Below are 21,940 nucleotides of genomic sequence, written 5' to 3' on the forward strand. Positions count from 1 at the left end.
GTGGTGAGTGGCTGACAAGGGGGCAGGAGAGAACCCTGTGCCAGGCCTGGCAGGGAGGGAGGAGGGACAGAGTTAGGGATTCACCCCCACCCTTGTTGTCATGCAGCCTGCAGACTGACCCAGTCTCCAGCTTTTGTTCTCCTCCTGGAACCCGGGTGTGGGGCTCCCCAGCCCACATTCCCTGGAGACTCAGGTGGCTGCTTCCCAGTGTCACCTCCTTAACTCACCCCCGCACTGCAGGCCCCGGGCAGCCAGCGCTGGCACTCACCCTCAGACACACAGGTAGAAGCAAATTTTATTGTAAAATAAGAAACCAATATAAAAAAATGTGATATAAAAGGGGAAGAGGGGAAGGGGTGCGGGTGTGGAGTACAGATGTGCCTTTCCAACTGTAGAGGAAATTGACCCTGAGCATTTGGGGGAAGTGAAACAGATCTTGGAAGATACGGATCCTACACTGGAGGTGGGGCCCTCCAGGGTGTGGGATGAGATGTGATCTCCTTTTAGGTGGTGAGGTTCCTGACTTCAGACAGGAGTTGGCCAGGCCAGCAGAGAAGGGATTTAGAAGTTCCCTCCTCTTAACTAGCTGTCCAGTCATACAGGGGCAGGAACCAGCACCTCTGAGGGAGCCTGGTCCCAAACATCCATCGTTTCATTAACCCTCACAGTAAGCCCCGTAGGGCAGGCATCATTATTGACATTTTGTCAATGTGGACAATGAGGTTAGGAACATTTCCTACCTCCCCCAAATGGTCTTCAGAGTAAAGACCTTAAAAGTTAAGCTGAAACATCTCAGCTCCCTCCAGCTTCCCTCAAAACGCACCAGTGCAGGCCAGCTTCTGTAGTGGAGGCCTCAGCCAGAGCAGACGGAATTCTGGGGCGTTTCTGAGGCACATCTGTACCAAGCAGAGGTTTAAGCTCCCAAGCCCAAAAATACGCCAGGAAAAGGGGGACGAGGGTGGGGGTGTCCACGGGGGACAGGAAGCAGGGATGTCAGTCGGAGTCAGGGCCCTCTCTCTTGAACATGAGTCTTTTTTTATGGCGGGAGGCAGGCTGCCCCTTTTTAGGTTTCAGGTGGCTGTGGAGAGAAGAGGGAAGGGAGGAGATTACACCATCAGAGTGAGAGGTGTAGGGCCTCTCTTCCCACGGCCAGGTTTTGAAGGGCCTGAGGTTGGAACAAGGGCTATTTAAGTTGAAATAGTCACCATAGCCAAAACCGGTTTGGCTCAGTGGATAGAGCGTCGGCCTGCGGACTGAAAGGTCCCAGGTTCGATTCCGGGCAAGGGCATGTACCTGGGTTTCGGGCACATCCCCAGTAGGAGATGTGCAGGAGGCAGCTGATGGATGTTTCTCTCTCATCGATGTTTCTAACTCTCTATCTCTCTCCCTTCCTCTCTGTAAAAAATCAATAACATATATATAAAAAAAAATTTCAACATTCTTTGAAAAAAAAAAAAGAAATAGTCACCATTAACTGCAGACATGCTTTCTGAGCACCAGGGGCACTTGTCTGTATTAAACTCCCAACCTTCCCTTATCCCTTTCGACACATGAGGAAACTGAGCTGGATAAGGGGGGTAATAAAGCCACACAGGACTTGTTAGCTCTCAGCGGGGCCGAAGATCTGACCCCACACCCCGGCTCTGCCTGGCACTCCCACGGTTACCAGGCCCCTCCTGGGGACCCCAGATCTGAGATAGAGGTGGCTAGAAACGGCAAGGAAATATCCATGCTCATATCGGGGCTTGTGGACCGCTCCACCTGACGCAGGAAAGTGGTCACAGGATTCAACCAGAGGAAGAGTAAAGAATGTCCAGGCAGGGCCCGGACCCAACGGGAGAATTCAGCTGTCTTTTACCGTGAAGGCAGGATTACAATGGAATCCCAGGCCTTCCCACATAGGACTGCAGGGGAGTGGGGCTGAAGGGGGACCCAGGTCACTCACCTGGAGTGAGTCTTGCTTCCACCCGGGTCCTTTCCAGCCAGGACATCGTCCTGTAGCTCTAAGGCTTCATTCAGTTTCCGGAACGTCTCAAAGCGTTCACGCCCACGGATCTGTGGCAGGGGAGGAGGGGGAAATGAAGTATTAGGCCAAGTCATAGAACCATTTTCATGCTCTCCTTAACAAATTTTCTTTTGAAAGATCCTTTAAAACAGCGGTTCTCAACCTGTGGGTCGAGACCCCTTTGGGGGTCGAACAACCCTTTCGCCTAGGACCATTGAAAAGCACATATATAATTACATATTGTTTTTGTGATTAATCACTATGTTTTCATTATGTTCAATTTGTAACAATGAAAACACATATAGCCTATCAGATATTTACATTACGATTCATACCAGTAGCAACATTACAGTTATGAAGTAGCAACGAAAATAATTTTATGGTTGGGGGTCACCACAACATGAGGAGCTGTATTAAAGGGTCACGGCATTAGGAAGGTTGAGAACCACTGCTTTAAAATGTAGGTTATGGTACAAGATGGCATCCTGAAATCAGACATCATCAGGAGCCATTGTCTCTAGGCACCACTGCCCCCTAATAGCAAATGCCCTAATTGCAGGGAAAGCAGCCAGGAAGAAAATAGCATTTTTGAATGCTAGACTTGAAACTTATTATTATTATTTTTTTTAAAGTGGCTTAAAACAACACACTTTTATTATCTTCTGTATGTCACGAATCTGACACAGATCTCATCGGGCTAAAAACCTAGGTGGCAGCAGGTGCATTCTTTTGGAGGCTCTAAAAGAGAATCCATTTCCTTGCTCATCATCCGGATTACTGACAGAATTCAGTTCCCAATCGCTGTCATTGCTGGTCACCAGCAGGTGGCTGCTGCCAGCTTCTAGAAGGCACTATGGTTCCTTGGCTGGTAGGGAAGGCAAACCGTCACCTTTACTAAACCTCTCAGGCTTCTTTCTGGCTGGGCCTTAAATCAAGTTCCTTTTCCTCCAACTAATCGTTCAGTGCACGTGTTGAGCCTGAACAAAGGTGCCGGTATTTTGCTAGATGCTGGGGCTGCAGAGATGACTCACACATGGTCCTTGCCTTCAAAGTTGGAAGCAACTTCATTCCAGGCTCATTACGTTTCTACTAGACACACCCACATGCTCAAGTTGAAACTTAATCTCAAGACCGTGGGTCAAGACCAGAGAAAGGATAGATGGGCCCACCCTCACACCTGCTACATTTACATCTTTTATGCCCTTATCCGATCCCACCAAGTAGGGGCAAGAGACTGCCCATCTCCCTTTCCCAGACGTGGTACCTGCAGGGTGAAATATTCTTCATCCGCTGGCTTCTTTGGCGGAGGAGAGGGGTCAGTGTTGGTGGGCAGTGCTGGGAAAGAGGTAAGGAAGGGTGAGAAGGGTGAACCTGGGCAGAATTACACCCTCTCTCCCTCCTCTACTTCCCCTCGCCCTGCTTGCTTATTACCTCGCTTAGTGCTCCCAGGGGGCTGCTTGGGACTCCCAGGGGGCTGCTTGGGACTCGGCTCCCCCTTCTTGCGGAAATTTTCTTCCTCTGTGCGCCGGTCTCTCCCAGGACAGGCACAAATACGCACCTCAAAGCTGTTCCGTCCCAGCAGATTACCACTACCCAGGCAAGGAGAGGGAAGCAGGAGGCAGTAAGAAGGTGGGCACTACATGTAAACCAGGCCCCACCTACTCCCAACCACCTTCATCCCATGTGGAGCCTAAGCTCCAGGGCCAGGCCTATGGAGAAGCCACAGGTTAGAGGTTGCAAAGCCAGAGAAAAGAAAACGGGGGGGGGGGGGGCGGCGCGGCAACAAAGGAGGTTCTACATAAAGGAATGGGAGAGGGAAGGATGGCTGGTAGTCCTGGAGAAACGGTGGAGGGGTAGGGCGCAGGGGACAGAGACAGGCAGAGGCTAGGGAGGAGCATGCCAGCATAAAGGGTGGTGTTCGAGTCCCTACTTGGAATCTTCCAGTGTGATGATGGTGAGGATGGGCCGCCGGTTCATGCCCCCCATGCAGGAGCTGTTACACATGAAGTTGTAGTGAATGGTGGCGTAGTCGGAGCCCACCTGGGAGAAAAGAGGCCCCAGGTGAGGTCGCCCGGCCCTGACGCCTGTAGCCTCTGTGAGCTACAGTTCCGCAGCTGTGGAATGGCAATCACCCATCTGCTGCTCTGCACACATCCCAGCTGGGCGGCCACTGACAAACCCTTCTAACCGCCCCCCCCCGCCCCCCCACTCCCAGAGACCCCAGTTGCCAAACCAGACCTCAGGAGGCTCATAGGGCACCACCACACTATGTCGAAAAGTGTTTGGGTCATCCAAATACTCGGCACGCAAATTCCCTTCCACCCGGATAAGGTGATGAGGAGGAGCCAGACCTAAGAGCAATTAGGAAAGCATCAGGCACCTGGGGCCTCTGGGCCACAGCCCTGTCCCATCTGCAGCCCGACTCTCACCGTCACTATAGTCAGAGCAGCGCTCATGGTGGGGGCAGCGCCGCACGACCTCCGTCATGTGCTCGGACTTCTTGTAGATGGCCATGGCACGGACCCGGGAGCTGAGCGGGGGTGGGGAGTTGACCCACAGCTGCACCGGGCAGGTCTTTGCCATCTGGCAAAACAGCTTGTTGAGCATAGGGGAGTACTGTAGGAAAAGGAGAAAGAAGGAACGGGAGGTCAGGGGACAAGCACTGCTTAAGCACCAACTGAAAGCCACGTACTGTGAGGGGAGGGTGGCTCGGGACGGCAGAGTTGGAGACCTGTGTCCCAGGAGCTAATTTACAAAAGCTAAGGAATGAAAGAGGGCGAAGAGAGAAAGAAGAGTTCCCTGGCCTCATGAGAGATGCTGAGAGCATGACGCCCAAGGTCAAGGGAGAGAATTCAACTTTGGGACAGAGGTCAAGGTCACAGACTAAACAGGTAGAACGTAGAAAGACAAGCCAAAGGCTGAGAGAGATTCTAGTGTTCTGAATAGAAAAACTCAGGGGGATATGGTCAGGCATTGAACTGTCACATGGAAGCCAGCCTCCCAGGGCCACTGACCGTGCAGGTTACAGACTTGGCTGTCCCAGATTTCAGGAATTCTAAACGGAAGCCATAGCTACCAGGATAGGTCTTCGGGGAAGGGACAGAGGATGACAGGGTCCAGGGGGTGGCTGGTGCTGGGACAGCAGCTGCTGGTGCGGGAGTTGCTGCCATACTGGAGGCTTCATCTGGACCATTGGCCAGACAGTCTTCGAGGTCGAAGGGCATGCAGCCCAGTCCACCCACTGCCTGGGAGTCCTCAGGATTCTGTGCACGAGGAAAACGAGTCAGAGGGCTAGGTCCCCAGGCTGTTGCCCTGTGGCCCCCGGTCCCTCCCCATCCCTAGTCCTTACCAGATCATTGTCATGAAGTCTGAAAGACAAGAGCGGAAAGAAAGTCAGTATTGGTTCTCGCTTTCTACAGGCCTCTACTCCTAGGGAGCTGGGGAATGGGGGGAGGGGGGAGAGGCGAGGGGTGGGGGCAGTCGTTATCAGAGGGTGGGCAGTGAACATGCCCCTCCCAAGAGACCTCTACTCACAAATTCCACAAGTCTGAAAATGTCTCCTGACTCAGAGGGGGGTCCATGACTTCTGGCTGTTGGTCATCCATTGCAGCTCCCTGGAAGGCAGTGTGGCTGCGGTGGGGAGAGGAAAAGTGAGGATCCAGCATGCAACACGCCCAACACCATATCAGGGTCTGACACATAGGAGTCCCCCGACTTCCTGAGGAGCAGGGCTCGTTCACAACTTCTTTCTTCAAATCCTTTATCGCAACCCAGGCTGCTCCTTGCCCACCTCTCACCAGCCTTACTACACACTTGCTTGAGAAAAAAATAAAATAAAAAAAATAACTAGAGAGGGACTTCCAATCTTCCCACCGATGAATCCACAAGCCTTCCTGGGAACTGTACCTTACTTCTGCCTTCCTTCCTGCTGAGGATGCAGTAACTCTCAGCCCACTCCCGCCATCTGGGGGAAGACGCCTCCCCCGACCCCCTTCATCGCAAAGCTTCCTGAAGGAGTGTATGCTCTCCGACCCCCATGACCAGGCCCCTGCCTGCTTCTCTGATCTCATCTCCCAGCACGCTCCCCTGCCGAGGCTCGGGCTACCCTGGCTGCGGCTGCCCTTCTAACACTCCCCAGTTCACCTAACTGTTGGTTCCCTCTACTGGGAACACGGCTGTGCCATCACTGCAGACCTCAACTTGAAAACCTCCTCGGGGATGTTTTCCCAGACCCCTCAACGACCGCTCGCCAAACTCTGCCATCCTCTTAATTCTCATGGCACTCATTAGGTCTGATACCTTTCCTTGTGCATTTGTTTCCTCTAGTTCTTTTGGTTCTCAACCTTCTGGCCCTTTAAATACAGTTCCTCATGTTGGGACCCAACCATAAAATTATTTTCGTTGCTACTTCATAACTGTAATGTTGCTACTGTGATGAATCGTAATGTAAATATCTGATATGCAGGATGGTCTTAGGCGACCCCTGTGAAAGGGTCGTTCGACCGCCAAAGGGGTCGCGACCCACAGGTTGAGAACCGCTGCTCTAGTTAAATACAAACATCCTCAGGCCGAAACCGGTTTGGCTCAGAGGATAGAGCGTCGGCCTGCAGACTGAAGGGTCCCAGGTTCGATTCCCGGCAAGGGCATGTACCTGGGTTGCGGGCACATTCCCAGTAGGAGATGTGCAGGAGGCAGCTGATCGATGTTTCTCTCTCATCGATGTTTCTAACTCTCTATCCCTCTCCCTTCCTCTCTGTAAAAAAATCAAAATATATTTAAAAAAAACAAAAAACATCCTCAGGACAGGGAAGTTATCTTGTTCATCATAGTATTCGCATAACACCTTGCACCTGGTCGAGCTCACTGGCAACTAAATGAATTGTCTGGAGTAAGATGCTCACTTCATTACAGGTTAATCTTCAGGTACAGATTTTAGCGAACAAAAATCGTGCAACTAAGAGGCTGGCAAAGGACCCCCTGCCAGAACTCCCCAAACTGATGGGGGAGAACCATGTGCCTGCAAGGAGCAAGGCAAGGGGGGGTGGCGAAGGAGTGACCAGTGGGACCTGGGGGAGAAGTACCAGGGTCCCTCTCATCAGTGATCACAAAAACTTCTGAGACTTTTATGAAAGGGGGCTCATAAGTAAAAATCTCTAGATTTGCCCTAGCCGATTTGGTTCAGTGGATAGAGCGTCAGCCGAGGACCGAAGGGTCCCGGGGTCGATTCTGGTCAGGGCACCTGCAGGAAGCAACCAACCGATGTTTCTCTCTTTCTCTGTCTCTCCTGCTCTAGAAAAATCAATGGAAAAATATCCTTGGGTGATGATTAACAAAAAATTAAAAAATAGTAGTAGTAGTCTACATAGTAAGAGCTTAACAAATGCTTCTGTTCGTATGATAGTTCCATTTTCTTTGTTCTATATTATTACTCTAGAGTGAGCACTCTGGTTGTGAGTGGGTGGGACTTTTGTGGTACTGCCCCATTAATGCTGGTTCACCCCCTCCAGGGAACTCAGTTCAGTAAACATGCCAGCGGGGCTGTCCTGAGATGGTGGGCCCAAGGTGTCAGTCCCACCGGGCAGCAACTAAATTCTCAATGCTTCTTAAAAACAGCAGGTACAACCCAGCTGGCGTGGCTCAGTGGTTGAGCATCGAGCTATGAACCAGGAGGTCCCGGTTCAATTCCCGGTCAGGGCACATGCCCGGGGTTATGGGCTTGATCCTCAGTGTGGACATGCAGGAGGCAGCTGATCAATGATTCTCTTATCATTGATGTTTCTGTCTCCCTCCCCCTTTTCCACACAGAAGTCAATAATAAAAAATATACATATAAAAAAAAGCAGGCGCAGTTATCTTGGGAAACCTTTTGGGAGTGGGTACTTCCTACGGGCAGGTCAGACAACTACCCTAACAATGGCTGCTGCTCACAGGTCCAATGCTTTCAGTGGCTCATCCCTTTAATCCTCTCAAAAAGCCAAGATAGGTATCATCACCAGCTGAGGGAACTAAAGTTACAGGCATTAAGTCAGCCAAGCTCAGGAAGCTCTCTCTAGGGCAGTGATGGCGAACCTATGACACGCGTGTCAGAGGTGACACGTGAACTCATTTTTTGGTTGATTTTTCTTTGTTAAATGGCATTTAAATATATAAAATAAATATCAAAAAACTTCTATATGTGACACGGCACCAGAGTTAAGTTAGGGTTTTTCAAAATGCTGACACGCCGAGCTCAAAAGGTTCGCCATCACTGCTCTAGGGGGAGGGCCAGGGACTACTAGACTCCACGCAAGATCTAAAATTTAAATAGAGTCTAAATAATTGTGCTCCCAAGGCTTCATCCAGCGTCTGGTGTAAAAAAATTTGAATCTGGAAGACACACATTGTACTACTTAGCAAGACCACTGCCAGTTAGGCTCCTAAGAAAATGGTTGTTTGGGCGCAGCAGGAGTCTTGCACAAAAATTCATGTCAGTGTTGTTCCTAATGGCAGGTGACAAGGAACATTACTACCCACCAGTAGGAAATGGCTAAATTACTATTTTTGTTAATCCTCACCCAAGGATATTTTCCCAATGACTTCTAGAGAGTGGAAGGGAGGGCGTGAGACAGAGAAACATTGACTGACTGCCTCCTGCATGTGCCTGCCTGGACCTGGAACCTGCAACCAAGGTAGGTGCCCTTGATGGGAATTGAACCCGAGACCCTTCAGTCCTCAGGTCGAAACTCTATCCACTGAGCAAAACCGGCTAGGGCTATTATTATTTTTTAATCTTTACCTGAGGATATGTGGTGTGTTTTTTAAAATTGATTTTAGAGAAAGAGGAAGGGAGAAACATCAATGTGAGAGAAACATGGATTCACTGCCTCCCGTGAGTACCGACAGTAGGTATGTGCCCTGACTGGGAATTGAACTTACAACCTTTTGCTGTACGGGACTAAGCTCCAATTAACTGAACCACTGGGCCAGGGCAGGAATGGCTAGTTAAATGTGATACACTCACAAGACAAACTCAGTACAGAGTTTATGAAAATGAATTTTCTGTATGTGTAACTTGATATAACTCAGAAACATGTTGAGTGAAAAATACAATTTGCTAGAAAATAGCAAAACACGGTAATGTAAGTAGTTTATGCAAATTAAAAATACAAAACAACTATTTATTGCTTAAAATCATATGTATGTTAAAATCTGAAAGACAGGCAAAAAGAATAAATTCACAAAACTATGATAATGTCTCAGAGAGGGGATATGTTTGCTCATGGGGCTGGGAATTTTAGCTTTATTAACAAAGAAAAATGAAATAAAGAGCTTACCCATACATTAATTGTGCAATTAAAATATGGATACAAAAAAGACAAAATAATTATTTGGTGGAAATGAGTGTTGTTATTCTCGTACTTGTCTGCATTTTTTCCAAAATAAGAAAATCTAAAAAAAGAAAAATAACCTCTTTCCCAGATTCACTTTGGGGCCTTGGTCGAAAATCATTTGACTACACTTATGTGTCTTTCCCTGGGCTGGACTCTGTTCGCTGGTTATCCTCCTGTAGCTTTAATCTTTAACTTTGTACTACTCTTTCATTTTGGAATCCGCTTGTGAATTTCTACAAAAAGCCTGCTAGGATATATACATACATATATATGTTTTTGTTAATGTCAGAAAGAGGGAGGGAAACATCAATAATGAAATACGTAAAATCATTGATTGGCTGCCTCCTGCACGCCCCCTACTGAGGATTGAGCCAGAAACCCGGGCATGTGCTCTGACCGGAAATCGAACCCATGATCTCCTGGTTTATAGGTCGATGCTGAACCACACCGACCAGGCATCAGCAATATTTTGCAGTTTATAATACAGAGCTTTTGTCCATCACTTGTTAAATTACCCCTGAATATGCCATGTTTTGGATGCTATTTTAAAATTCATTTTTCGAGCTCAGATTCAATGGTTGCTATTATACAGAAATACAATTTATTTATACTGCCTTTGAAACTTGTGATCCTGTTATAATCACTTGCTAGTTCTGATGATTTTATTTTTTTTATATTATTATTTTTTTTAATATATTTTATTGATTTTTTACAGAGAGGAAGGGAGAGAGATAGAGAGTTAGAAACATCGATGAGAGAGAAACATCGATCAGCTGCCTCCTGCACATCTCCTACTGGGGATGCGCCCGCAACCCATGTACATGCCCTTGACCGGAATCGAACCCGGGACCTTTCAGTCCGCAGGCCGACGCTCTATCCACTGAGCCAAACCGGTTTCGGCAGTTCTGATGATTTTAAAATAATTTTCTGTTAAGATTTTTTGTGTATACAATCACGCCATTTGTGAGTAAAACAGTTTTATTTCTTCCTTTCCAATAATAATGTTTACTTATTTAAAAAAAATATTTTTATTGGTTTCAAAGAGGAAGGGAGAGGGAAAGAGAGAGAAACATCAATGATGAGTCATTGATTGCTGCCTCCTGCATGTCCCACACTGGGGAGCAAGCCCACAACTTGGGCATGTGCCCTGACTGGGACTCGAACCCTGACCTCCCGGTTCATAAGTTGATGCTCAACCACTGAGCCACGCTGGCCGGGCTACTTATTTTTTTTGCCTATATAATGCTGAAGTGGCGAGAGTGGAATCCTTTACTAGTTCCTGATCTTAGAGGAAAAGCATTAAGCCTGTCACTATCCTATATAATAAAAGCCTAATATGCTAAGGCCACTCAACCAGTTGCTATGACATGTACTGACCACCAGGGGGCAGATAGTCAACTGCTCAAACACTCGCTATGACGTGCACTGACCACCAGGGGGCAGATGCTCAATACAGGAGCTGCACCTGGTGGTCAGTATGCTCCCACAGGGGGAGCACCTCTCAGCCAGACGCTGGGCTCATGGCTGGCAAGCATAGCAGCATTAAGGATGTTCAACTGCCGTCAGCTGGACATCCCCCAAAGACTCCTGGACTGTGAGAGGTCGCAGGCCAGGCTGAGGGACGCCCCCCTCCCATACACAAATTTTGTGCACCAGGCCTCTAGTTATGTACAGTGGGGCCTTGACTTACGAGTGTCCCGACTAACGAGTTTTTTGAGATACGAGCCGTGTCTCTCTCTCTCTCTCTCTCTCTCTCTCTCTCTCTCTCTCTCGGCCGATTTTTTGCTTTGAGTTGCAAGCTAAAATTCGGGTTACGAGCCAGCTTCAGATAGCCCACCGCTAGTTGGCGCAGCGAACGTCACAGTGAACGCACAACATCAGCCCAGCATCACGTGTCTCACTCGTTCACTTTATGATTTGACATACGAGTAATTTGAGTTACGAGCTCCGTCACAGAACGAATTAAACTCGTAAGTCAAGGCCCCACTCAATATTGCTAATGGTAACTTGATTGGGGGTGACCTTTATCAGACTGAGGAAGTTTCCTGTTTTTAGTTTGCTGGGAGGTCGGTTTTTCTTTAAGGGCTCGATTCCTGGTCAGGGCACATACCTGGTTATGGGCTTGATCCCCAGTAGGGGACGTGCAGGAGGCAGCCGATCGATGATGTTTCTCTCTCTATCCCCCTCCCTCTAAAAATCAATAAAAACGTATTTTTAAAAAATCACAAAGAGCTGTTGCATATTGTCATCGGCTTCTTATGCATCTGTTAAAATGATTATTGGATTTTAAAGAATAGTTTATTGATTTTTAAATAGAGAGGAAGCAAGAGAAACATTGATGTGTGAGAGTACAACATTGGTTTGCTGCCTCCTGCATGCCCTCCCCCACGCCCCTGCCCAAATGGGGATTGAGCCAGAACCCAGGCATGTGCCCTGAACGGGAATCAAACCAGCAAACTTTCAGTGTATGAGATGGCGCCCAACCAACTGGGCCACACCGGCCAGGGCCATCATAGAGTTTCTAATCCATCAATCTGCTAACATGGCACATTACACTGATTTTTGAATGTTAAATCAACACTGCAGTCAGGGATAAACTTCACTTGGTCATTTTTGTATATTATCAGGTTTGATTTGCTAAAATTTGTAAGATTGTGCACATATATGCTAACAGGAATACTGGTCTAATTTTCTTTTCTTGTAAGATCCTTGATTTGGGCTTGTTATCAAGATTATCCTCGCCTCACAAAAATGAGTTGGACAACGTCACCTCCTTTATAATTACAGATTGGTAGTGTTTCTTCGCCAAATGTTTGAAGCGAAGGCAGGGAACCAAAGTTTCCCCACCCCGAAGCTTCCTCTTTTGGGGATATTGATTTTAAGCTGTTTATTAAGAAACAAGACTCAGAACTTTTGACCCTAATCCCTGTCTGTCCAAGAGATTCAAACAGAAACACCTGCTTCAGGAAGGAGATCTTAGAATGTTCTCCTTAGCCTAATTTGAACTAAGCATGGTGAATAAGAGGGCTGCAGGAAGGGGCCTGTTAGCTAGATAGATACTGGCTGTGTTCCGTTATCTCAGAGTTGCCTCGCAGGAAAATTCTTGCTGTATGTTCTGCCTCACGGATGTTCCACTCTTCCAGATTCACCCAGTCTCATTTATGAAAGGTAATACCCGCCTCCTCTTTCTCCAAAGTGTCTTATGTGAATTCCCCATGCACATGTATTAAATCTTTGATTTTTCTTCTGTTAATCTGTCTCAATTTAATTATTAGCTCAGCTAGAACTTGGAAGGTGGGAGGAAAGGTATTAATTTTAGAATTTTTTTTGGCTTAAAACAACAAAACTTTATCGTCTCATAGTTCTGGAAGCCAGAGGCCCAGAATCAAGATGTTGGCAGAGCTGTTTCCTCCTGGAGGCTCTAGGGAGAATGTGTTCAATACCCCTCTTCTAATTGCTGGTGGTCTCCGGCAATCCTTGGTGTTCCTTGACTTGTAGAAGCATCCCTCCCATCTCTGTTTTCATCCATCACATGGCCTTCTCCCTGTGTGTGTCTGAGGTATTAATATTTTTTTAGCCCCCACCAAGAATAAAACAGACAGAAAAGAGCATTAAGACAGCAGACTTAAACCCAAACCTCACAATAATTGCATTAAATGTAAATGGACCAAACACTTCAATTAAAAGCAGTTCGGTGGGAGAAAGAAAGACTATTTCAAAAAGTGGAGCTAGAACAAGTGGATATCCACATAGAAAAACAAAAACCAAAACCGAAAACTATCAAGGTTATAGAAGACAATATGTGAGAAAGTGTACAAGAGTATCTTTCATGACCTTGAGATAAGATTTCCTAAACAGGTAACAGCAAACACTTAAAATGATGACTCTCCTCCTCTAGACAAGCAACAGGTCAGTAGGAAATACATGTATCAGCTCTGGCCCGGTAGATGAGTTGGTGAGAGTGTCACCCCAATACCCCAAGGTAGCGAGTAAGATCCCTGGCCAGGGATCATACAAGAATCAACCAATGAATGCGTAAATACATGTTTCTCTTTCCTTCCCCATCTCTCTGCAAAATCAACGAATAAAAAAAATTTAAAAATTTATCTTTATTGTTGCACGGCCAGTGTGGCTCAATGGTTGAGTGTCGACCAGGAGGTCACGGTTTGATTCCCAGTCAGGACACATGCCCCGGTTGTGGGCTCAATCCCCAGAGTGGGGTGTGCAGGAGGCAGCCGATTGATAATTCTCTCTTCATTGATGTTTCTATCTCTCTCCCCCTCTCTGAAATAAATAAAAATATATTAAACAATTTTTTCTTTATTGTTGAAAGTATTACTGATGCCCCCTTTTCTCCTCTATTGTAAAAATTTTTTAAAAAGGAAAAAAGCTCCCTGTATCAGACAAAAGATATCCATATCCAAAATATGTAAAATACTACGAATCAATAGTTTAAAAAAAAAGAGCAAACAAACCAATTTTAAAAATGGGGAAAAGACTTGAAGAGCCACTTCACATGACATAGGAATGGCCAATAAGCACATGCCAACTGTTGATGGTACAACCACTTTGAAAATTATAATTTTCTTATAACAAGAAACTCGAAAACCTATGACCACAAAAAGAATTGAGCAAGAATATTAATAGCGCCTGGAAGGTGTGGCTCCGTTGTTGGTTGAGCAATGACCTATGAACCAGGAGACCACCGTCAGATTCCTGGTCAGGGCACATGCCCAGATTGCTCGCTCCGTCTCCAGTAGGGGCCACGAAGGAGGCAGCCCAACAATGTTTCTCTCTCATCATTGATGTTTCTCTCTATCCCTCTCCCTTCTTCCTCTAAAAATCAATAAAATATATTTTAAAACAGACATTATGTTAAAAAAAGTTAATAGCTTTATTCAAAATAACCCCAACCAAGAAACAACTCAAGAGGCCATCAAAATGAGAATAAACAATCCAATGTCACATACTAAATAAAAAACGTATCAAAATACTGATACTCTACCAATACATGCAATAAGAGGGGATGAGTTTCACAAAAATCATGCTGAAGAAGCCTGACACACAGAAGCACATACTGTTATGACTCCATTTATATTAAGTTCTCTAAACAGAAATAAAAATAAAGGTGGGGGTCAGAGAAGACACTGGGAAGAGGCATGAGAAACTCTTCTGGGACGATGACAATATTCTATTTTGAAAGGCGTTACACGGTGGTTAGATGCCAAAACTCATCTAATCGCAGTGGGTATGAATGCGGCCTCAATTTATTAAAAAAGCACATTGGGTGCGCGCAGCGCCTGGTTTTTAGCAGGTGCGTCGTCAGCGACTGGAAAAGCATGATCGCATATTGAGGGGTGACGATGCGGGGGAAACGGTTAAGCTTGGGGTTGGCGGGGCTCTGCCTCTCGCGGGCAGCAACTAGCCGGACCCGCGCGCTGCAGCCGGGACCGCGGGCCGCCCCTTCCGCTTTCACGACGTTCAGTCTGCGTCCCGAGTCGGAATGGCTTAGTCCAAACCGCATACAAGTTGTTTCTCCGCCACAAATTAACCGTCGTTACACTCTTTCATCGTTTAATTCTCAAACGTACTCATTCGCGAAAATACCCAGGGGTTGCCCTGCGCACACTTAAAAACAAACAAACGAAGGAACAAACAAATAAAACCCCTCCCGCGCAATGGTAGCGCCCGCCCAGACGATAGGCGCCCAGGCGGAGCACACCATTCGGAGAGGGGGAGGGGTAGAGACCAGCATCAAAACAAAGACACGCCCGTCCTCCCTGCAAGCCGTGATTAAGTAGTCCAGGAAGAAAAAAGAAAAAATAGAGGAGGGGGTTATCGGCTTCCCTCCACAGGTCATCGGAACCAGCTTAAAAGGCATTTTCTCTCTTTCTCGTTCCCTTCCATCGGGTAAATATGAGCTGCCCCAAGGAAGAAACCGGAAGTGGTCCTGCAAGTGGCAGACATGTACAAGTAGAGCCAAACAATAACAGGGCTTCCGGGCCTCTCAGACCCGGATAAAGAACGCGCGTTTCGCGGGCAAACCTCTTCTTTCGCATTGCCCACTTCCACGACTGACAGTATTTGATTGGATTTTCTTCGTCTAGCAGAGCCGGTTGGAAAAATTATTCCAGGGAGGACAAAGGTCCGGAAGTTATGGGACCTGCCTTAGCAGCGTGGGCGCTCAGATCGCCCCGAATAATCATTTCAGAATGCAATCGGAGATTTCACTAGGGCACCCTGGGCTCTAAAATCTAGAGCCGGCAACATAATTTGATGAACAAGAATAGATCCAGAGACAAATGGCAAGGGAGGGGAGGGGGGGTTAGAGAGCAACCAAAGGACTGGTATGCATGCACATTAGCATAAACAGTGGACAGAAACACTGGGGCAATGGGGGCATGCCCCGGGTGGGAAGGGCTGGGGGTGGTAGTGGTGTCAATCGGGGAAAAAGGAGACATATAAAACTTTAGACAATAAAAAAATAAAATCTAGAGCCGGGAGTTCCAGACCGTGTTACTTAACGATTCCCCGCTCCCGGCCCTGGCATGGGGACAGGAATGGGTGGGTGGGTAAGAACCCCTTAGGCCAGCGGAAAGTTCCCCCAAGTTCCACTCCCCCGCCCAGGTGTTCAGGTTCCCAACATCCTCATTATCTACACCCCGACCTGCCAACATAGCCGCCAGCCAAGCTTCTCCTCTTCCCCGAACCCCCGGCCAAATCCCCAGGTCCCCGGCACCCCACCTCCCTCGCTGAAAATACCCGGGGTCGGGAGCTCCTGGACTCAGAGAGGACTTATCACACTGCCAAGAGCTTACCTGAGCTTCGGGGAGCGTCTCACCGGCCTGGGAAGCACGCTCCGAGGCCGGAAGCCGGGTGACCCCGGGGGCCCAGGGAACACCTGTGTCCAGGACCGTGGCTTTGGACTTTTGAGCTCAAAACTTTTAGCGCCAGTCCGAGCACATGGGATGTGGGGAAATCCCAATCCCAGCAACCCCCGCGAGACTACTGGCACAAAGCTGGACGGTAGCCATGACAAGTAAGGGCAAGCAATGTGCCGGCGGGCGGAGGCTGTTGGAAAGGAGAGGGGGAAGAGTCAGGATTCCGCTGTATCGGTGCCGTAGTTACCGACATTTTGCGATGGGGAAGTCAGACGAGCCAACGTCGTGAGGACAGAATTGGTGGAAACCATTTTGGAAGGCTCCTGCCATTGTATCCAATTGGAAGGTGGAAGGAAGAAAGCCTTTGTACTTGCCGTTCCCTCTGCCTGGAACATCTATCTCTCTCCCAGATAGTTGGGTAGTTTCTTCTCAGCTAAAAGGCCACCTTTTGGGAAGGCTTTTATTAAGACCCCAATCTAATGTATTTCCCCTAATACTCTACATCACAGCCCTATTACTATCTGAAAATATTTGTTCCTTGCCTTTAATACACAGCAGCGTTAACTTTAGTCTACTTCTTATTCACTGTTTTATGTCCCAGGGCTTAGTACAGTACTGGGAAGCAACTAAGCGCTCAGTAATAAATATTTATTTAATGAATGAAGAGACGAAAGTCTGAAGAACTTGGCGAGATGGACAAGTTCAAAACCTGTAAAATCAAGCATGGCGCTAGCGCCCTCTGCTCCCGAGGTGGGAAGTAGGCGCTTTAAGAACGACCGCGGGAGCCCGGGCTTTTCTCGCCTAGGCGGACGCTTTCAGACTACAACTCCCAGGAGCCACCAGAAGCCCCACGGCTTCATGGGAATGGTGACTCCTGGTCCCGCCCCTTCGGTGGGTCGCCCGCGAAATCTGAGCCGAGATGCGGAGACCCAATTGAAAGGTTGGCCCAGATCTCGCGAGAGCTAGTGGCGCGTAGGGACCAACCCGGCTGAGGTCCGCGGTGCTTTCAACATTGGTGTCCCAGCGGCTACGTTCCATTCCCGGGGTCTTCTGCCCCCTCCCGGAAGAGGAAGGGAGGCACAGGTGGGTCTCTCTAGTCGGCTTCCCGGATCCTGGTGAATTTTGAAGCGGAGCGGCCGGGGCAGCTAGCTGGCAGCCAGCGGGAAGAGGGCTGCCTGGCCGAGGCCAATGCCTGCCGCGCTTCCTCGGCGGTATGAAGACGTCCGAGGAGCCACCGTTAGCGCCCTACTGCCTGTCTGCAGACAAGGCCCCGGCTTCAGCCCGTCTCTCGCCTCAGGCTTCCCCGATGGATACAAATACGGACCCAGAACTGATGCCATTGACATCCGAAGGCGATGATCTGCCCCGCGTGTCCCCCGATCCCATGGCTGGCTCAGCTGTGTCCCAGGAGCCCGAGGAGGGGGACCCAGCTTCTCTCTCCACTTCCCCGGAAACAGGGGTTTGCACTCCCAGTGAGTTGAGCCCTGGAATCAAGGAGCAAGAACTTTCTGAAAATGTGAGCCTTCCTGCGGAGGAAACGAACGGGCCAGAATTGGGGCCTGGAGAAGCCATGGAAGGTGTGTCTGAGGAGCCCGTTCCTGAGGAGGAGGGGTCCACGTAAGTGGTGCTGGCAGTTGACGGAGGGAATCCGAGGACATTGGAAATCCGAGATGCATGGAAGTGTGCGATGTCCCTTATCCTCCGGTCCTCAGTCCCAGTTCTCCAGGCCTATTTCCTCTTTGCTTTGGCGACTCAGGTTTGTTGTCCCCCATCTTCCTTCCAGCACTTGGAGCTACAGCTTCTCCCAACTACCTCAGTTTCTCAGTGGTTCCTGGTCAGAGTTCAGCGCCCAGCCTGAGAACTTCTTGAAAGGCTGTAAGTGGTAAGGAAAACGGGGCAGGGAGATAAACACACCAGGATTTTTACCTCCAAAAACCCCATTTACCTGGGAGAAGGATTCACCAGAGGTGGGAGTAGGAGTAAGAATCCCTCTTGGACTGAACTTCAGATTCACCTAGGATTTTGTCTTCTACTTCCCTCATGGTTCTGGGGGGAATTTACTCCCTAGACATAGGCTCAGCCCTAGCCCTACACTTGGAAAATGTAGGTCTGTCTAGCTTTCTAACCTTTGCCTACTCCTAGGGCCCCTGATGGTTCCTGCATCTTGACCAATAGTGCTGATAACATCCTGCGGATTTATAACCTACCCCCAGAGATGTACAATGAAGGGGAACAGCGGGAATATGCAGAAATGGTAAGGGTAAGGGCTAAACCAGCCCTTTCACCAGACACTGAACATCTTCTTCATCATGAATTTCCATAGGTAGCATTTTTTATCCTAAATTCTGAAGTCCTTTATTTATTTTTATTTTGTTTTTTAAAATTGATTTGAGAGAGAGAGAGAAAGAAAGAAACATCTATTTGTTGCCTTATCCGGTTTGGCTCAGTGGATAGAGCGTTGGCCTGTGGACTGAAGGGTCCAGGGTTTCTATTCCGGTCAAGGGCACATGCCAGGGGTTGTGGGCTCAATCCCTAGTAGGGAGCCTGCAGGAGGCAGCCGATTGATGATTCTCTCTCATCATTGATGTTTCTATCTCTCCCTCTCCCTTCCTCTCTGAAATCAATAAAAATATATATTTAAAAAAAAAAAGAAACATCTATTTGTTATCCTACTTATTTATGCATTCAACCTGACTGGGATTGAACCCAAAACCTTGGTGTTGGGAGGACGCTGTAACCAATTGAACTAGGGTATAAAGTCATTTAGAGAGATGTTTGTCCCTTCTTTAGTCAGGAATATGTGTTTTCCATAAAAGAGTAGTGACTTTTAGTGAGAGTACTTAATTGACTTACAGATTTTTTTATTTTTAAAATTTTATTTTAATGGTATTTTATGTTTTGTTAATCCTCACTCGAGTATATTTTTCCATTGATTTTTAGAGAGAGTGGAGGGGGGAAAGACAGAGAAACATCGATATGTCGATTGGTTGCCTCCCACACGGGGATTGAGCCTGCAACTGAGATACGTGCCCTTGACTGGAATTGAACCTGGGACCCTGCAGTCTGCGGGTTGGTTGATGCTCTATCCAAACCAGCTAGGGCCAGGTTTTTTTGAGAGTACATTTATTAAAGCTGGGCACAGTGAAACAAGGAAGGGCTTAGGACAGAAGAAGCAACAGGAGGGAGCCTAGGTGGGGCTGCTGTGGCTCTCTAGAAATGTTATAGGAAAGAAATGGTCCCAGGCAGGGCTGCTTTGGCTCACTGGAAAGTCAGAGAAAAGGAACCTTGGAGACGGGTTAAGGTGGTTAGCCAGGGTGAACTGCCGCTGCCCATTGCTCCCCTGGTTACAAGTCTTGTGGGGACCTTAGAGTTTAGGAGATGCATGCCTGAGAAGGAAGAAAGGTGTGGGCGTGCTCCTGAGAGGGAGAGTGCTGACAGATATTTACTGAATGATTACCAATACATCAGTTACTGTGTGGTGCTGGGATAAAGTGAATGAGACAGATGAGCTGGTTTGCTTTCTTGTTTGGGAGATAGACAACAAACATGCAAACCAATAAATAACCAAGTTCATTACAAATGATAATAAATGTTATGAAGGAAGTAAAACAGAATGAGAGAATAACGAGAGGATACGACTGAGATAAAATGGTCAGGAAGGGGCCTTCTGAAAAGGAGACATTTAAACTGAGACCTGAAGGATATGAGATAGTCATGTGAAGAACTGTAGAAAGAGCATTCTGGGGAGAAGCAATGATCTTGCAAAAACCAAGAGCTGGGAAAGAGCTTTGTGTGTTCAAGGCACAGAAAAAAGACTAATGCACCTGGACTGAGGCCAGCGAGAGGGGAAGGGTGCTGCTTATGGAGAGATGGCCAGTAGCCACATTGTGTCAGATCTTGTCAGTAAGGCATTTGGAGTTTATTTGGGAAGCCATGTAGAGTTTTAAAACAGGTGTGAAATGATGGCTGAATTTTAGAGAATGGACTGTGGGTGGGCAACAGTGAAATCAGGAAGACTCATTAGAATGCGTTTTTCATGGTCCAGGCAAGAAATGATGGTGGCGTGGGCCAGGGTGGTGTCAGGGAAGATGGGGAGATGTGGATGGGTTTGAAGTATATTTTGTAGGACTTGGAGGTCAATTGGATGTGGAGGTGCAGGGAAGGGAGCAGTCAAGTGTGGTGTCCAGGTTTTGCTGCCAGAGGGATGGTATGATTTACTCAGAGCAGGAAACAGGGATATAAAAAGGTATTGGGACAAGTCAGGAGTTTTTAGGTACATTAATTGTGAAATGTAAAACTACGGGGAGAAGTTGGGGCTGGGGATATACTTTGAGAAGTGGGGGAGCATGTAGATAATATGTTGTGTCTTGAGAGTGGATTCCGTCTCAAGAGAGAGTGTAGATGGAGAAGGAGAAGGCTCAAGCAGAGCCCTGCGTTCCAGCATATGGAGGAGGAGTGCAGAAGAAACTACAAAAATGGAGGCAGAGAGTCATGCCTAACGCTGCTGAAAGGGAGGCAGATTTAGAGAATAACCCAAGAAGGCATTAGTGATCCTGACAAGAGTACTTTCAGGGGAGTGATGGAGGCAGAAGCCAATCAGAGTGGGTGGGAGAGGAAATATAGACACTTCCTTGGAAGAGTTTTCTTATGACAGGAAACAGAAATGGAATGATGACCAGAGGAACTGTGAGTCCAAAATAGGGTTAATGGTTGCCTCTGTGTTGTCAGGAATAACTCCAGTAGACAGGAATTGGTGCTCTAGGAGAGAGAAGGGTTAACAAAGCCACCGAGTAGCTGGGTGAAGACAGGCTCCAGAGTACATTAGAGGTCTTTGATAGGTTCAGGATAATCCCTTGCTGTAGAACAGTGGTTCTCAACCTTCTGGCCCTTTAAATACAGTTCCTCATCTTGTGACCCAACCATAAAATTATTTTGGTTGCTACTTCATAACTGTAATGTTGCTACTGTTATGAATTGTAAAGTAAATATCTGATATGCAGGATGGTCTTAGGCGACCCCTGTGAAAGTGTCGTTCTACCGCCAAAGGGGTCGCGACCCACAGGTTGAGAACTGCTGCTGTAGAAGGAAAGGCAGAAGATGCATTCAGAGGCACCTGTTTGGTGTTTGGAAGATTTCAGTGTCTCTCTGTTGGCTTCTCAGTGAAGCATAAAGGGAGCTTATCGGCTGAAGGAAGAGGGCCTGTAGGCAGAGAGCAGGAGTGAAGGATCGGTCCTGGAGAGCTGAAGATCAAAACCACCATAGAATGTGGAGGATTGCTCATCTTTGCCCATTGCTCACTAGAAATGTGTTGCCATCCATTTAAAGTCAAAACAATTAGCGTGCTTATGCATCTTTCCCCAGCAAGGTAATGGACCACAGTTTCTGAGTTTTTAAAATGAGGATGATAATAATGACACTCACCTCACAGAGCTGTGAAAATTAAAAGAATTAATGTAAAGTGCTTAAAACAGTGCCTGATGTAGTAAGTATTCAATAAGCACTAGCAGTCACTGATATTAGTTGAGTGCAAACATGGAGGATAGTCTGGTTGGGGTTTGTCAGGGGTGAAAGACAAGGGTGTCTTTCAAAAAAATATGTTTTCATTGATTTTGAGAGAGAGAGGAAGGGAGAGGGATAGAGAGATAGAAACATAGATGCAAGAGAAACATCAACATTGATCGGCT

At 47.6% G+C, this 21,940-nt stretch overlaps 2 protein-coding genes across 8 annotated transcripts; one reads left to right on the top strand and one right to left on the bottom strand.

Annotated features, from left to right (window-relative positions):
• Positions 1 to 277: 277 nt before the first annotated feature.
• Positions 278 to 16,352, bottom strand: TP53 (tumor protein p53). Of its 4 annotated transcripts, none has more exons than XM_023743934.1 (12): positions 16,194 to 16,339; positions 12,819 to 12,919; positions 5,540 to 5,635; positions 5,355 to 5,373; positions 5,020 to 5,268; positions 4,435 to 4,621; positions 4,244 to 4,356; positions 3,936 to 4,045; positions 3,437 to 3,594; positions 3,270 to 3,340; positions 1,946 to 2,055; positions 278 to 1,078 (listed from the first exon to the last, which is right to left on the bottom strand). In XM_023743934.1, the coding sequence occupies exons 2-12, from the start codon at positions 12,902 to 12,904 to the stop codon at positions 994 to 996; spliced, it is 1,284 nt and encodes a 427-aa protein (XP_023599702.1). In that variant the 5' UTR covers positions 12,905 to 12,919; positions 16,194 to 16,339; the 3' UTR covers positions 278 to 993. The 4 variants fall into 4 exon arrangements, with proteins under 4 accessions (XP_023599702.1, XP_023599701.1, XP_006102640.1 ...); XM_023743933.1 differs by having other exon boundaries at positions 12,819 to 12,929; positions 16,194 to 16,336; XM_006102578.3 differs by lacking the exon at positions 12,819 to 12,919 and having other exon boundaries at positions 16,194 to 16,352.
• Positions 16,353 to 17,207: 855 nt separating this feature from the next.
• WRAP53 (WD repeat containing antisense to TP53) lies at positions 17,208 to 18,622 on the top strand. Of its 4 annotated transcripts, XM_023743948.1 has the most exons (4): positions 17,208 to 17,339; positions 17,554 to 17,873; positions 18,040 to 18,138; positions 18,399 to 18,622. In XM_023743948.1, exons 2-4 carry the CDS (start codon positions 17,563 to 17,565, stop codon positions 18,577 to 18,579), a joined length of 591 nt encoding a protein of 196 aa, XP_023599716.1. In that variant the 5' UTR covers positions 17,208 to 17,339; positions 17,554 to 17,562; the 3' UTR covers positions 18,580 to 18,622. The 4 variants fall into 4 exon arrangements, with proteins under 4 accessions (XP_023599716.1, XP_006102672.1, XP_023599717.1 ...); XM_006102610.3 differs by having other exon boundaries at positions 17,208 to 17,873; positions 18,399 to 18,621; XM_023743949.1 differs by having other exon boundaries at positions 17,208 to 17,873; positions 18,040 to 18,131; positions 18,432 to 18,552.
• Positions 18,623 to 21,940: the final 3,318 nt, after the last annotated feature.

This window comes from Myotis lucifugus, unplaced genomic scaffold, assembly GCF_000147115.1.
Source record: "Myotis lucifugus unplaced genomic scaffold, Myoluc2.0 scaffold_420, whole genome shotgun sequence".
In the NCBI taxonomy this organism is placed as follows: domain Eukaryota; kingdom Metazoa; phylum Chordata; class Mammalia; order Chiroptera; family Vespertilionidae; genus Myotis; species Myotis lucifugus.

Coding starts and splice junctions, on each gene's coding strand:
- TP53 (XM_023743934.1), bottom strand. CDS start 12,904: ATGGATGAAAACAGAGATGGGAGGGATGCTTCTACAAGTCAAGGAACA. Junction 3,595..3,935: donor ATCACACTGGAAGATTCCAA/GTAGGGACTCGA, acceptor TTGCCTGGGTAG/TGGTAATCTGCTGGGACGGA. Junction 1,079..1,945: donor GGAAGCAAGACTCACTCCAG/GTGAGTGACCTG, acceptor TTCTCTCCACAG/CCACCTGAAACCTAAAAAGG.
- WRAP53 (XM_006102610.3), top strand. CDS start 17,470: ATGAAGACGTCCGAGGAGCCACCGTTAGCGCCCTACTGCCTGTCTGCA. Junction 17,874..18,039: donor CCTGAGGAGGAGGGGTCCAC/GTAAGTGGTGCT, acceptor TCTTCCTTCCAG/CACTTGGAGCTACAGCTTCT. Junction 18,139..18,398: donor TTCTTGAAAGGCTGTAAGTG/GTAAGGAAAACG, acceptor GCCTACTCCTAG/GGCCCCTGATGGTTCCTGCA.